Here is a 15,419-nt window from a genome sequence, read left to right as displayed (position 1 = left end):
TTTCTAGAAGGATGTATAAGAAACTGGAGACAGTGGTTATGTTCAAGGTTGAGTCTGGATAGAGGATAGGAGGATGGAAAACTTAATTTCCATGTATATACTTTTTTTTTTAAAGATACTTATCTGAGAGAGCACACACGGAGGGGGGTGGCAGAGGGAGAGGGAGTCTTTTTTTTTTAAGATTTTATTTATTTATATATTGTCAGAGAGTGAGTGAGCAAGAGCAAGGAGCCTGATGTGGGACTCGATCCCAGGACTCTGGGATCGTGACCTGAGCCAAAGGCAGACACTTAACTGACTGAGCCACCCAGGCATCCCAGGGAGAGGGAGTCTTTTATTATTATTATTTTTTATTAGCATATAATGTATTATTTGTTTCAGGGATACAGGTCTGTAATTCATCAGTCTTACACAATTCACAGCGCTCCCCATAGCACATACCCTCCCCAGTGTCCATCACCCAGCCACCCCATCCCTCCCACCCCCCTCCACTCCAGCAACCCTCAGTTTGTTTCCTGAGATTAAGAGTCTCTTATGGTTTGTCTCCCTCTCTGGTTTCGTCTTGTTTCATTTTCCCCTCCCTTCTCCTATGATCCTCTGTCTTGTTTCTCAAATTCCTCATATCAGTGAGATCATATAATTGTCTTTCTCTGATTGACTTATTTCGCTCAGCATAATACCCTCTAGTTACATCCGTTTCGTTGCAAATGGCAAGATTTCATTTTTTGATGGCTGCATACTATTCCATTATATATATGCACCACATCTTCTTTATCCATTCATCTGTTGATGGACATCTAGGCTCTTTCCATAGTTTGGCTATTGTAGACATTGCTGCTATAAACATTGAGGTGTGGTGCCCCTTCAGATCACTACATTTGTATCTTTGGGGTAAATACCCAAAAGTGCAATTGCTGGGTCATAGGGTAGCTCTATTTTCAACTTTTTGAGGAACCTCCATACTGTTTTCCAGAGTGGCTGCACCAGCTTGCATTCTCACCAGCAGTGTAGGAGGGTTCCCCTTTCTCCACATCCTCGCCAATATCTGTCGTTTCCTGACTTGTTAATTTTAGTCATTCTGACTGGTGTGAGGTGGTATCTCATTGAGGTTTTGATTTGGATTTCCCTGATGCCGAGTGATGCTGCGCACTTTTTCATGTGTCTGTTGGCCATTTGGATGTCTTCTTTGGAAAAATGTCTGTTCATGTCTTCTGCTCATTTCTTGATTGGATTCTTTGTTCTTTGGGTGTTGAGTTTGATAAGTTCTTTATAGATTTTGGATACTAGCCCTTTATCTGATATGTCATTTGCAAATATCTTCTCCCATTCTGTCAGTTATCTTTGGTTTTGTTGACTGTTTCTTTGCTGTACAAAAGCTTTTTATCTTGATGAAGTCCCAATAGTTCATTTTTGCCCTTGCTTCCCTTGCTTTTGGAGATGTGTCTAGGAAGAAATTGCTGCAGCTGAGGTGGAAGAGGTTGCTGCCTGTGTTCTCCTCAAGGATTTTGATGGATTCCTCTCTCACATTTAGGTCTTTCATCCATTTAGAGTCTATTTTTGTGTGTGGTGTAAGGAAATGGTCCAGTTTCATTCTTCTGCATGTGGCTGTCCAATTTTCCCAACACCATTTGTTGAACAGACTGTCTTTTTTCCATTGGACATTCTTTCCTGCTTTGTCAAAGATTAGTTGACCATAGAGTTGAGGGTCCATTTCTGGGCTCTCTATTCTCTTCCATTGATCTATGTGTCTGTTTTTGTGCCAGTACCGTACTGTCTTGATGATGACAGCTTTGTAATAGAGCTTGAAGTCCGGAATTGTGATGCCACCAGCTTTGCTTTTCTTTTTCAACATTCCCCTGGCTATTCGTGGTCTTTTCTGGTTCCGTACAAATTTTAAGATTATTTGTTCCATTTCTTTGAAAAAGGTTGATGGTATTTTGATAGGGATTGCATTGAATGTGTAGCTTGCTCTAGGTAGCATAGACATCTTCACAGTATTTTTTCTTCCAATCCATGAGCATGGAATGTTTTCCATTTCTTTGTGTCTTCCTCAATTTCTTTCATGAATGTTCTATAGTTTTCTGAGTACAAATTCTTAGCCTCTTTGGTTAGATTTATTCCTAGGTATCTGATGGTTTTGGGTGCAATTGTAAATGGGATCAACTCCTTAATTTCACTTTCTTCTGTCTCGGTGTATAGAAATGCATCTGATTTCTGTGCTTTAATCTTATATCCTGCCACTTTACTGAATTCCTGTATGAGTTCTAGCAGTTTGGGGATGGAGTCTTTTGGGTTCTCCACATAAAGTGTCATGTCATCTGCAAAGAGTGAGAGTTTGACGACTTCTTTGCCAATTCAGATGCCTTTTATTTCTTTTTGTTGTCTGATTGCTGAGGCTAGGACTTCTAATACTATGTTGAGTAGCAGTGGTGATAGTGGACATCCCTGCCGTGTTCCTGACCTTAGGGGGAAAGCTCTCAGTTTTTCCCCATTGAGAATGATATTTGCTGTGGGTTTTTCATAGATGGCTTTTATGATATTGAGGTATGTACCCTCTATTCCCTACACTGTGAAGAGTTTTAATCAAGAAAGGATGCTGTACTTTGTCAAATGCTTTTTCTGCATCTATTGGGAGTATCATATGGTTCTTGTTCTTTCTTTTATTAATGTATTGTATCACATTGATTGATTTGAGGATGTTGAACCAACCTTGCAGCCCAGGGATAAATCCCACTTGGTCGTGGTGAATAATCCTTTTAATGTGTACTGTTGGATCCTATTGGTTAGTATTTTGGTGAGAATTTTTGCATCCATTTTCATCAGGGCTATTGGTCTATAATTCTCCTTTTTGATGGGGTCTTTGTCTGGTTTTGGGATCAAGGTAATGCTGGCTTCATAAAATGAGTTTGGAAGTTTTCCTTCCATTTCTATTTTTTGGAACAGTTTCAGAAGAATAGGTATTAATTCTTCTTGAAATGTTTGGTAGAATTCTCCTAGGAAGCCTTCTGGCCCTGAGCTCTTGTTTGTTGGGAGATTTTTGATTACTGCTTCGATTTCCTTACTGGTTATGGGTTTGTTCAGGTTTTCTATTTCTTCCTGGTTCAGTTTTGGTAGTTGATACATCTCTAGGAATGCATCCATTTCTTCCAAATTGTCTAATTTGCTGGTATATAGTTGCTCATAATATGTTCTTACAATTGTTTGTATTTCTTTAGTTGGTTGTGATCTCTCCTCTTTCATTCATGATTTTGTTGAATTGGGTCCTTTCTCTTTTCTTTTTGATAAGTCTGGCCAAGGGTTTATCAGTCTTATTAATTCTTTCAAAGAACTAGCTTCTAGTTTCATTGATCTGTTCTACTGTTCTTTTGGTTTCTAGTTCATTGATTTCTGCTCTGATCTTTATTATTTCTCTTCTCCTGCTGGGTTTAGGCTTTATTTGCTGTTCTTTCTCCAGCTCCTTTAGGTGTAGGGTTAGGTTGTGTATTCAGGGAGAGGGAGTCTTAAGCAGACTCGTGCTGAACACAGAGCCCGAGGTAGGGCTCAATGTCATGACCCCGAGATTACTACCTGAGCCGAAACCAAGAGCTAGAGGCTCAACCAGCTGCTCCACCCTGGTGCCCCTTCGTGTATACACTTTTATACCTTTTATATTATTACATAATTCAAAATTATTACATCTATTGCCTATTTAAAAAGTAAATGTAGGGGCGCCTGGGTGGCTCAGTCAGTTAAGCGCCTGCTTTTGGCTCAGGTCATGATCCCAGGGTCCTGGGATTGAGCCCCGCATTGGCCTCCCTGCTCAGTAAGGCATCTGCTTCTCCCTCTGCCTCTGCCTTTGCTCTTGCTCTCAAATAAATAAATAAAATCTTTAAAAAATAAAATCAAAAGTAAATGTAAATAAAATGTTCAGTGGCTTTCCATCACATTTAAAATAGAATCCTAATTTCTAGTTTTTAAAACTAAGACCTTCCAGCTCCTATACAATTTGGCTTCTGCCTACTTCTTCAAACAGTTCATTCTAGCCCCTGCTTACTTTTATTTCAGTCTTATTCTCGTCTCTCTTCCTAAAGCATGCCAAACTCTTTACCACTTGAAGGCTTTTGCGTCTATAATCCCACGGCCTGGGGTCCTTTAACTTCAGGCCTTTGCATGGTTTGCTTTTTTGAGTATTCAGAAGATCTCTGCTCAAATTTTATTCCAAAAGCACCTCTCCTCCACACCATCACTCTCCATTCCCTTATTCTGCTTTCTTTCTTTCTTTCATAGCACTTATCACTACCTGGAATTATACATTATGTGTTTGCTTTACTTGTTTATCTTCTGTGTCTCCCTACAGAATGTAAAGCCCATAAAAGCAGGACTTTCTTTGTCTTGTTTTTTGCTGTATCCCCAGGGTTTAGGACAGTGCCTGGTTTACAGTAAACATTCTGTAAATATTTATTGAACGGAAAACATGTTTTCAGTACATTCTCCAACTCTATTGCTTATCCTTCAACTTTGTTGTTGTTTTTTAAGATTTTATTTATTTATTTGACAGAGAGAGACACAGCAAGAGAGGGAACACAAACAGGGGGAGTGGGAGAGGGAAAAGCAGGCTTCCCGCCGAGCAGGGAGCCCGATGCAGGGCTCGATCCCAGGACCCTGGGATCATGACCTGAGCTGAAGGCAAACGCTTAATGACTGAGCCACCCAGGCACCCCTCAACTTCGTTTTATAAAGACCTTTATTTGTAAAAAAAAAATTCGAGGTAGTCAAATGTATTAGTCTTTTCTATTTTGTTTTTAACTCTTTTGTGTTTTGTTTAAGAGTACCTTCTCCTTGGGGTGCCTGGCTTACTGGTCAGAATAGCATACAACTCTTGATCTCGTGGTTGTAGGTTCGAGCCCCGTGTTGGGTGTAGAGATTACTTAAAAAAAAAAAAAATCTTTAAAAAGAGAACCCTTCTTCTTGTTCTGGTCATTTGAAAGTTCTCCAGTGATTTGAGTTGATTTGATCTGATTTGATTTATTTTTAAGATTTAAAAAAATTTTAAGTAATCTCTCTTCCCAATGTGAGGCTCGAACTCACAACCCCAAGATCAAGAGTTGCATGCTCTGCTGACTGAGCCAGCCAGGTGCCCCTTTCCAGTGATTTTAAAGTTTTATTTATTTATTTATTTATTATTGTTTTAAAAGATTTTATTTATTTATTTGACAGAGAGAGACACACACAGCGAGAGAGGGAACACAAGCAGGGGGAGTGGGAGAGGAAGAAGCAGGCTTCCCACGGAGCAGGGAGCCTGACATGGGGCTTGATCCCAGGACCCTGAGATCATGACCCGAGCCAAAGGCAGATGCTTAATGACTGAGCCACCCAGGCGCCCCTAAAGTTTTTTTTTTTTTTTAATGTTGAGGTCTTTAATCAATATGGAATATATTTTTGCATATGGTTTGAGATTGGATCTAATTTTTCTGAATAGCCAGTTGTCCTAATCAGCAAAGATTGTTTTCACTGTTTTGATCGTCCTTACTATAGACAGAGTGTTGTTTTTTTTTTTAAAGATTTTATTTATTTGTTTGACAGAGACAGCGAGAGAGGGAACACAGGCAGGGGGAGTGGGAGAAGCAGGCTTCCCGCTGAGTAGGGAGCATGATGCGGGGCCAGGACCCTGGGATCATGATCTGAGCCGAAGGCAGACACTGAACCATTGAGCCACACCCAGGCGCCCCTTTTTTTAAATTAAGAAATGGAATGGACACTGATTAGAAGAATTAGGAATTAGTATATATTTTCCAAAGTAACTTCTCTATTGTAACTGCTCTTTCAGAGGAATTATATTTCTTTTGCTATGTGCCACCTTTCAATTGATACAATTATGGTCAGTGATAAGGTACTAAAAAACATCTCTTTTGGTTTCTAAATTTGTTTTTAACTAGGGAAGCACACAGACAGATGCCATGAAACTTCTATCTTCCCAGTGTTCCAGGCTTTTAAAAAACAAAGCAGTATTGTGCAAGCCTGTCACACAGACCAAGGCCACCTCTTGCAAACCACATACACAACACAAGGAATGTCAGACAGGTATGTGTCCTTGTGCTCTCCATATGTAGAAAGTTACTATGTTTTGTTTGTTTTTGTTTTTTTAAGAAAGGCAAAGAAAATCATTTATAGTTTCTTAAATATGAAAATATTTATTCTTGGATCACATACTTTGAAAATCTAATTTATTCCTTTTATAATTCTCATTAACACTAATAACTACTAAATTGAATCCATCTGCACACACAGCATTATGTGTAGAGTGGACAAACACCTCCTCTGTGTGTGCACTGCTGTTTTTCAAATGTACAAACTATTACAACTACTAAGGTACAAATTTATTTAAAAGCATTAGTGATCTAAAAAAAAAAGCATTAGTGATTTAACCTTAGTTCTTTTTTTAAAAACACTCTGAATTGATTTGTCATTTACTGAAAGTATAACTATGTGTCTGAGGTGTTGGTGATCAGGAAAATTATTTTAATTCATACTTGGAAACGTTGTAAACTATTGCCCCAATCCATGTTAACTGCCACTACCCTTATATTTTCAGTTAGTTGTGTAGCCTACTCTGCCTGAAGCATTTTTTGATTTTTGTTTTTAATGATTATTTTACTACCCAGAACATACTGTATTTAAAAGCATAGTCTGTCAACAAGTAATCATGAGTTTTTATGTAGGGTGCCTTTCTTTTGGTAGGAGTCAAGGAGAATCCTGTCTTCCTTCCAAAGTAAATTTGATTGTTTTATATTCCTGTTAAAATGATATACTCTTTGTGTACATGAATTTATATTATATACACATTCACATGTGGAAGGTAGTAAAGAATCTGTGGACATCCATATGTGTGGGTATGTGTGTGCTTATATATATATTTTTTAAATTTCTAGATTAAATATTGGATTGTTTAAAATATACTGTTGTGAACTACTTTTTCATTTGACAGTGCTCATCAGAAGTATTCCATATCAATATAAATTTAAATATACATTGAGTTTTTTTTTTTTAAGATTTTTATTTATTATTTATTTGACAGACAGGGAGAGACAGTGATAATGGGAACACAAGCAGGGGGAGTGGGAGAGGGAGAAGCAGGCTTCCCACTGAGCAGGGAGCCCAATGCGGGGCTTGATCCCAGGACCCTGGGATCATGACCTGAGCCGAGGGCAGATGCTTAACAACTGAGCCACCCAGGCGCCCCTACATTGAGATTCTTAACGGATGCATAGATTACAACGTATCCATCCCCCTAAGATTGGACATTGAGATTGCTTTTAGTTATTTAATATTATAAACAGTGTTAAGTTGTGTAAGTGGATTTTTGTTCACTTGTCTAATTATGTCCTTAGGATAAATCCTAAGTAGTAGAATTTCAGATTCAAAAGCTAGCATAGATTTTTAAGGCTTTTGGTATATGTTACAAAATTGAAAAATTACATCAGTGTTTGAGAACATCCATTTCTCTTTACCCTTATTGACACTGGGTATTCTAATAATTAACCTTTATTTTTTTCCTCAACTTTAATTTGGAAAAATTTCAGAATTCAGAAAGATTGAAAATATGGCACAATGAACATTAATATATCCTTCATCTCAATTCACCAGATGTTAACTTTTTGAAAGTTGTTTTCCCTTTTTTCTGAAAATTTTAAAAATAAAATAATTTGTTCTTAATTTGATGTATCCTGTGGACTTCAGCCCTAATTCCAGTAATCTATTGAATACATAGCATTGCTAGTTCATGTACTATAGCCTACCGTTTTGCTTTAGTTAGTGGCCAAGTTTTGGGCAAGGAGAAATTCAGTTTTTAATGGCACCATGGAAGTATCATGGTTTGGGTTTCAACTTTAATTAGTGTATTCTTTTGACAAATATAAATAGTAATGAAATATAAATTTTAAATGTGTGGGGGAAAACATAATATGGCTTATTTCTTCTTGAAAATAACAGTGATTCAAATATTTTATTCAGATTTCCCTGTGCCTAATGAGAAACATGATGCGGAACTTGAGTCTCCACCTGCAAAGAAAAAAAGAATAGGTTTTTTCCAGACTTATGATGCGGAATATTTAAAAGTTGGTTTTATTATCTGTCCAGGATCAAAAGAAAGTTCACCAAGGCCACAATGTGTCATTTGTGGAGAAATTTTATCCACTGAAAACATGAAGCCAGCAAATCTTTCTCATCATTTAAAGACAAAACATTCAGAATTAGAAAACAAACCGGTAGATTTTTTTGAACAAAAATCTCTTGAAATGGAATGTCAAAATAGTTCTTTAAAAAAGTGTTTACTAGTTGAAAAGTCACTTGTGAAAGCTTCTTACTTAATTGCTTTTCAAATTGCTGCCAGCAAGAAGCCGTTCTCCATTGCTGAAGAATTAATTAAACCATATTTAGTAGAGATGTGTTCAGAAGTTTTGGGTTCAAGTGCTGGAGACAAAATGAAAACCATTCCTCTTTCTAATAATACGATTGGACACAGGATTGATGAACTGTCTGCAGACATTGAAGATCAGCTGATTCAAAAAGTCAGAAAGTCCAAGTGGTTTGCCCTTCAGGTAGATGAATCATCAGAAATCTCAAATATCACCCTTCTTTTGTGCTATATTCGTTTCATTGATTATGATTGCAGTGATATAAAAGAAGAATTACTATGTTGCATTGAAATGCCCTCTCAAATAACGGGCTTTGAAATATTTGAACTAATAAGTAAATACATTGACAGTAAATCTCTGAATTGGATACATTGTGTTGGTCTCTGTACAGATGAGGCTGCAAGCCTGACCGGCAGGGGTTCTGCTTTCAGGGCAAAAATTCAAGAAATTGCCACGAATACAGTGGCATTTACACACTGTTTTATTCACCGTGAGCATTTAGCAGCAGCAAAGTTGTCTCCATGCTTACATGAAATTCTTTTGCAGTCAGCACAAATTTTAGGTTTTATAAAGAGCAATGCATTGAATTCACGAATGTTAACAATTTTGTGTGAAGACATGGGGTCTGAGCATGTGAATTTACCACTTCATGCTGAAGTACGTTGGATATCGAGAGGCAGAATTTTAACAAGATTATTTGAATTACGACATGAAATTGAAATTTTTTTAAACCAAAAGCATTCAGATTTGGCCAGGTATTTTCTTGATGAGGAATGGGTTGCAAAGTTGGCCTATTTATCAGATATTTTTTCACTTATAAATGAACTCAATTCAAGTCTCCAAGGAACTATGACTACTCTCTTCAATTTGTATAATAAAATGGATATATTTAAGGAAAAGTTAAAAATGTGGTTGAAGCGCACACAAGAGAATGATTACGACATGTTCCCTTCATTTTCCGAATTCTTAAACTCATCAGACTTAAATATGAGAGGCATTGCAAGCATTATTTCTGAGCACCTAGAAGGACTTTCTCAAATGTTCCATGACTGTTATCCACCAGAAGAAGACTTGCGTTCAGGAAATTTGTGGATAATTAATCCTTTTATGAATCACCAAAATAGTAATCTCACGGACTTTGAAGAAGAAAAACTAGTACAGTTATCTTCAGATTTGGAATTACAATCAGTATTTAAATCAATGTCTGTAACTCAGTTTTGGATAAATGCAAAGACAAGTTACCCAGAGCTCCATGAAAAGGCAATGAAGTTTTTGTTGCCTTTTTCAACTATTTATTTATGTGATGCTACATTTTCCGCTTTGACAGAGTCAAAACAAAGAAATTTGTTGGTTTCTGGTCCTGCTCTAAGACTTGCGGTCACATCTTTAATTCCAAGGATAGAAAAATTAGTAAAAGAGAAAGAATAGTAACATGGATCTATTGCTTATTATCAAAGTCTATAATTTTGTGTTAAATTTTCTATAAGTACCCTAAAATATAATTTCCTAATGTGGATATGTGTTTTCAGTGATTAAATAAGTGTTTTAGTAATTTTTCTTTTTGTTGAGGAATTAATAATCATCATTTATAAATTGTTATATATAATTTTATTAGTCCAAGGTAGAGAATTTAGCTGTTTGATCGATTGATTGGATAATCTGGATTAGGGACAAAAATGAGGGTAACAAAAGGCCCGTTTATAACCTACCGGCACACCTGGATGTTGAAACTGCCTGGCCTTTAGAAACACATGGGACGTCGCAGTCTTCAGCCAGGCAGCCCCCCACCCCAGCAGGCTGTGGGTAGGTACAAAACCAAGATCCGAGGGCGCCTGGGTGGCTCAGTTGGTTAAGCGACTGCCTTCGGCTCAGGTCATGATCCCGGAGTCCTGGGATCGAGTCCCACATCGGGCTCCCAGCTCGGCGGAGAGCCTGCTTCTCCCTCTGACCCTATCCCCTCTCATGCTGTTTCTCTCTCTCTCTCTCTCAAGTAAATAAATAAATAAAATCTTAAAACAAACAAACAAACAAAAAACCAACCAAGATCCGAGCTGCTTGGCTAACCCAGAAATGGAAGCAGCGGAGAGTTTGAGACCCTTTGTAGGGGTCTCTGTGGCCCTCTCCACCAGGGCTTGGCCAACTTTTTCCATAAAAGGCCAGATAGTATTTTAGGTTCTGCAGGCAGTATGGTGGCAACTCCTCAGTTCTGCGCTTGCAGCACAAAAGCAGCTGTAGGCAATACACAGACGAGTGTGGCTGTTTCAATACAACTTTTTATTTATGAACATTGAAATAATACCGTTTTCATGTGTCATGAGAGCTGCCTTTAAATTTTTTTGTATCATTAAAAAATGTAAACAAATATTGTTAGCTGGGGAGGGGGAGGAAGTGAAGAAACCAGACAGCTGACTAAATAATTTGGCCCACCCTTTGTCCATCTGGGTGTAGACAGATCTCCAGGTAATAGCAGATGGGCTAGGAGTAGCCTCTAGAGTTTTGTTCTGTGGAAGTCTCTCTTCCGCAGCTGCAAGGGTCTGAGTTTTTAAACACTTTTCACATTTTAATTTCAGCTGGGAGAAATTCGAGGGAAAATATATTTTACACAAAGATAGAAAAGAACAATTTATAGCTACTTGTTACTGATTACTAATGATTTCATAACTTAGAAATAACTTTTGAGCTCTTACATGTGCCAGGCATTGTGCTAGGCCTGTTCTTCAGAACTAAGAGGCTTATCCGCATATACAGAGGCAGATACTGAGGCCCATGAGGTTAGGTGGCAGCTCTGCTGGCAAAGCTAGGGAGGCTCAGGCAGGAAGGAAACCCCGGTCTTCTGCGAGGCACGTTCAGATACTCCTGTTGGACTTGACTCTGTACTGGTTGGGAGACAAGAGACTTCCCCTGAATTCAAAGGGGCCCATTTAGTCAGTTGAGCCAGTGGGCCTCAGTGTCCCCATCTGTGAGACAGAAAAGGGGGGGTGGCAACAGCCTCGGGAGGCGAGGAGCGGGAGGCTCTGGCGCGGGTCTTCCGTCCGCCCTGGGCAGGGAGGAACCGAGACGGCGGCAGGGGGCGGGGTTCGGCCCGGTCTCCCCTCCCTTGCCCTGCCCTGCCCTCTCCTGCCCTGCCCGCCCCTTCCCTCTCCTCGTTCCCGGAGGGCCTGCGCGGCCATGGCGCTCGGGCTCCGCGCTTTGCGCGTCCTGCTGGGCGGCTTCTTCGCACTCACGGGGGCAGCCAAGCTTTCGGAGCAGATCTCGGCTCCCGCGTCCCAGCAGATGGTGAGCGGCGGGGCGGGGGCGGGGGCGGGGGCGGGGGCGGGGGCGGCGGGCGGGGGGGGGGGCGGTCAGTCCCCGGCCCGCCTGCCCTGCTGCCCGAGCCGGTGCCCCACGAACCTGCCTGCCTTCCGGCGAGACGGCGCTAGAGCGGGGGCGGGGAGAGCACGTCGACCGAGACGTGGGCGCCTTCCTAGGGTGCTCCTCGGAGTCCTCTGGCTCTTGCCTAGACGGAAGGGGACGGGGCAGATCTCCTTCCAGCTGAGCCCTGGGGTCCCGCGCAAACCTAGGGCGTCGGGACCCAGCGGGAGGAAGATGGAATGGAATAGGGGACCCAGCAGCCTCCCCGTCCTCTTCTCCTTCGCTTGCTTGCGTTCTTGGGAGGTTCGTGAGGAACGGGTTTATTATTCCCCGCTTGGTGGAGTAGGAAACTCGCCCTGAAGGTGAAGTGTATCTGCTAAAGGTTACACAGCTAGTCAAGACGCAGGAGCCAGTCTAGACGCTCTCCTAACTCAGAATCTGGACAGCCCTTACCGGAGAGCCTGAGAGGAATGTCTGCAAGCCCTCCTTCTGTCTCCTGGCTAGTTCCAGACTCTTGGAAAAGCTTTCTTGTGGTTATGCCCACCAATCCCTCCGCCCCTCAAATAAGCCAGACTTGGAGACCCTGCAGCCTCCCTCTCCCAGGCCTGGGTTCTGCCCTTCCTTCCTGGTTTAGGGTGGTGGATGGTTTGGGGAAGTACATCCCCAGAGCCAGACAGCTTAGAGCTTCTTCCCTGCAGCAGAGTAGGGAAGGTAGAGCTGAGGTGGGGAGTAGGAGGGCAGGAAGGGGTAGCCGGCCTGAGGGTGAAGTTGTCATGTGGCCCAGATCAGAGCCTGACTCAGCAAAATGAGCCTCTTTGAGCTCCTTACCCACTCTTGTGTCTACTGCAATGGGACCCAGGCCCAGCATACCATATTCAGAATGGGATCTGTTGAATAAGCAACCATCTACTCTTTCATCCTCTCCCCCACCTCCCAATATTCCCAGCATAGTATCCTCAGGAAAACCAGGCCAGGCCGCAAGAAAGAGAAGCTGTGGCATGCCTAACTTCCTGGTCTTGGACTTTGGGGCTGGGGTGTAATCCAGTGAGAGTCTGGTGAGAAAATCAGTTCTCCTCTGCACCAACATCCAGCCGTTCTCCTTGGAGCATAAAGCCTGTTTCCTGATTCCAAAGCTCAGTCCCTCAGGGAGGCCCTCTCCTCTCTAGACTGACCTCAGCCCTGGACCTGACCTACCTAGAACGGTACCTCCTTTGTCGGGGGAGTTGAGAGTGCAGACACAGAATGCCCCTGTGGAATGCCTAGGCAGTGGATCCTTGAGTGGGGCTGACAGGCATTCCTTGCCGCCCCTAGAAAGCCCTGTTTGTGCAGTTCGCTGAGGTGTTCCCGTTGAAGGTGTTCGGCTACCAGCCCGATCCCATGAACTACCAAGAGGCTGTGGGCTGGCTGGAACTGCTGGCTGGGCTGCTGCTGGTCCTGGGCCCACCGATGCTGCGAGAGATCAGTAACTTGCTTTTGACCCTCCTCATGATGGGTAAGGGGTGCAACCGCGCTGGGGAAATGGGGACTTCTGGCAGAGGGTAATAGAAGATCTGGCAGTTCCCTTTACTGTTGCCTCCTTTCCTTTTTTTCTGGAACCAGGAGCACTCCCTGCTCTACTGCAGTTTCCACGGTCTTCAGACTAGGACAGGTGCTTTTTAAACTTAATATATTATAACGTGATTCTATGTCAGACATAACTTCCCGCCTCACTGATTCAGTTGGCTGCAGGGTATCCCCATGGTAAATATGTCTTGTAACTTAAAAGCCCCTACCCCTCCCTCCTCACCCCTACCCTTGAGCCGAGGGGATGGAGTAGCAGCTGCCTGTGGAGTTACGTGTCTGGCAGGTGGGAACAGAGAGCTAGGAAGCTGGGCCGGCCCCCTGAACAGGAAGGCAGAGAATTTCCCTGTGACAGGCTGTCCTAGAGGAACCCCTCCTAGCTGCTGTGCCCACAGGAACTGCTGACGTACGAAGACAGCTGCTGCTTCAAAGGTCAGACGTCTTCAGGCTCATCTCTACCTGCTGGCCTCGTGTTGCCATTGCGGCCACGCCTGCCGCCCCTCCCCCAGGCCTTCCTTCGATCTCTGGAACTTCCCTCATCTTCAGATCTTGCCCATACCTCCACCACTAACCCCCCGGGCCGCCGTCTCTCCGGTAGGATTAAGAAGGGAGAAGGAGCAGAAGTTGTTCCAAAATGCCCATCCACCCACCTCCCTGTTCTATTCGGCAGGCTTGTTCCTATTTCTTTCTCACCCTCTGAGAGTGGCTATGTTAGTTCAGGGGGCTTCTGATTCTTGGTTCTGTTCTCTTCTGGGGGCCAGAGAGATGAGTGCAGCTAGTTTAGGGTGTATGTGTGTGGTAGGGAAGTGTTGAATGGGAGGGCTTGAGCTGGAGTGGGTCAGGGAGCCTCATGGACCTCACTTTCCATTCCAGGGGCTATCTTCACTTTGGCATCTCTGAAAGAGTCGCCAAACACCTACATCCCACCTATCATCTGCCTGGGGCTCCTGCAGCTGCTGGATATCTGCCATCTCTGAGTCCAAACAAAGAAGGTGGTCAGGCCCACCAGGAAGAAGACTCTTCCAAGTGCATTCAAGGAATCCTGGGAGTCGATGGCCTCTTGCCTCTTCATGCCATGTCACTGTCACGGCAGAAACATGGTGGAACACACAGTCTACCGCCTTGTTACCAGTACGTCCAGGGTTGGCCAGTGTTGAAGTAGACATCTTATCTACCTGACCCTGCTTTCTGTCTTGGACATTTACTGCTCTTTTTTGAGGGATACGTGTTAAACATACTAACATTCCTCATGTCATGTGAAAATAGAAAATAAACAGAAAAGCAACTTAAATCACCCCAAATTTTAATGCACCAAAATAACTACTATTAATTCCTTTTAATAACTGTACCATTCAACTTTTTCTATGCCTTTATACAGATATTTCTTAATGAAAATGAGACAATATAAATTATTACCTGCTTTTTAAAACTCATATACTGTAAGACCATTCCATGTCTGTCTTACCTCATTGATGTTAACGGCTGTATATTATTCCATCATAAGGATGTACTGTAATGTATTTATTCAAGCCCCCACTGAGGAACATTTAGATTGTCCCCATTGTTTTGCTATTGTACACTTCACAGTAAATCACCTTTGCATACTTACTGTCTTTCCCTAGAAGTGAGGAGAGAGGGTGGGTCAGGGCAGAGGGAGAGGGAGAGAGAATCTTAAGCAGGCTCCATCCCCAGCAAGGAGCCCAGCACGGGGCTTGATCTCATGACCCTGAGATCACGACCCTGAGATCACTACCTGAGCTGAAATCAAGAGTCGGACATGGGATGCCTGGGTGGCTCAGTCCATTAATGCATCTGCCTTCAGCTCAGGTCATGATCCCAGGGTCCTGGGATCGAGTCCCGCATCGGGCTCCCTGCGCACGTTAGATGTGGAGAGCTAACAAAGATGGGCACAGCATCATCGTTTTACAGGCTCTGAAACTGCTGCCTTTGGTAGTGAGGTAGGGCATCCAAGGTGGTGCTTCCTGGATATCTACGTGGAGGCAGAGGACAGCCAGCTCCAAGGGACGCTGCATGGTAAAGCCAGTGCTGGGAGCCTGGGATGAGTCCCAGAGATCCTAGGGAATCAGAACCGGGTGTGTGTGTGTGAATTATTGA

At 42.6% G+C, this 15,419-nt stretch overlaps 2 protein-coding genes across 4 annotated transcripts in view; both read left to right on the top strand.

Moving 5' to 3' along the window:
* Window positions 1–9,947, top strand: part of ZMYM6 (zinc finger MYM-type containing 6) — a 43,183-nt gene extending 33,236 nt beyond the window's left edge. Inside the window, exons 14-15 of the mRNA XM_044913958.1 lie at window positions 5,916–6,060; window positions 7,990–9,947. Coding sequence (XP_044769893.1) covers window positions 5,916–6,060; window positions 7,990–9,821 — 1,977 coding nt within the window. The 3' untranslated portion in view covers window positions 9,822–9,947. The remainder of the gene's footprint in view (window positions 1–5,915; window positions 6,061–7,989) is intronic.
* Window positions 9,948–11,520: 1,573 nt separating this feature from the next.
* Window positions 11,521–14,773, top strand: TMEM35B (transmembrane protein 35B). Of its 3 annotated transcripts, none has more exons than XM_021683684.1 (4): window positions 11,521–11,669; window positions 13,056–13,236; window positions 13,344–13,392; window positions 14,178–14,202. In XM_021683684.1, exons 1-3 carry the CDS (start codon window positions 11,562–11,564, stop codon window positions 13,385–13,387), a joined length of 333 nt encoding a protein of 110 aa, XP_021539359.1. In that variant the 5' UTR covers window positions 11,521–11,561; the 3' UTR covers window positions 13,388–13,392; window positions 14,178–14,202. The 3 variants fall into 3 exon arrangements, with proteins under 3 accessions (XP_021539359.1, XP_021539358.1, XP_021539357.1); XM_021683683.1 differs by lacking the exon at window positions 14,178–14,202 and adding an exon at window positions 13,700–13,722; XM_021683682.1 differs by lacking the exon at window positions 13,344–13,392 and having other exon boundaries at window positions 14,178–14,773.
* The last annotated feature ends 646 nt before the right edge of the window (window positions 14,774–15,419 follow it).

Source organism: Neomonachus schauinslandi, chromosome 4 (genome assembly GCF_002201575.2).
Source record: "Neomonachus schauinslandi chromosome 4, ASM220157v2, whole genome shotgun sequence".
NCBI classification, from domain to species: domain Eukaryota; kingdom Metazoa; phylum Chordata; class Mammalia; order Carnivora; family Phocidae; genus Neomonachus; species Neomonachus schauinslandi.
Note: the sequence above shows the minus strand (reverse complement) of the source record. Positions and strands in the feature narration are given on the sequence as shown.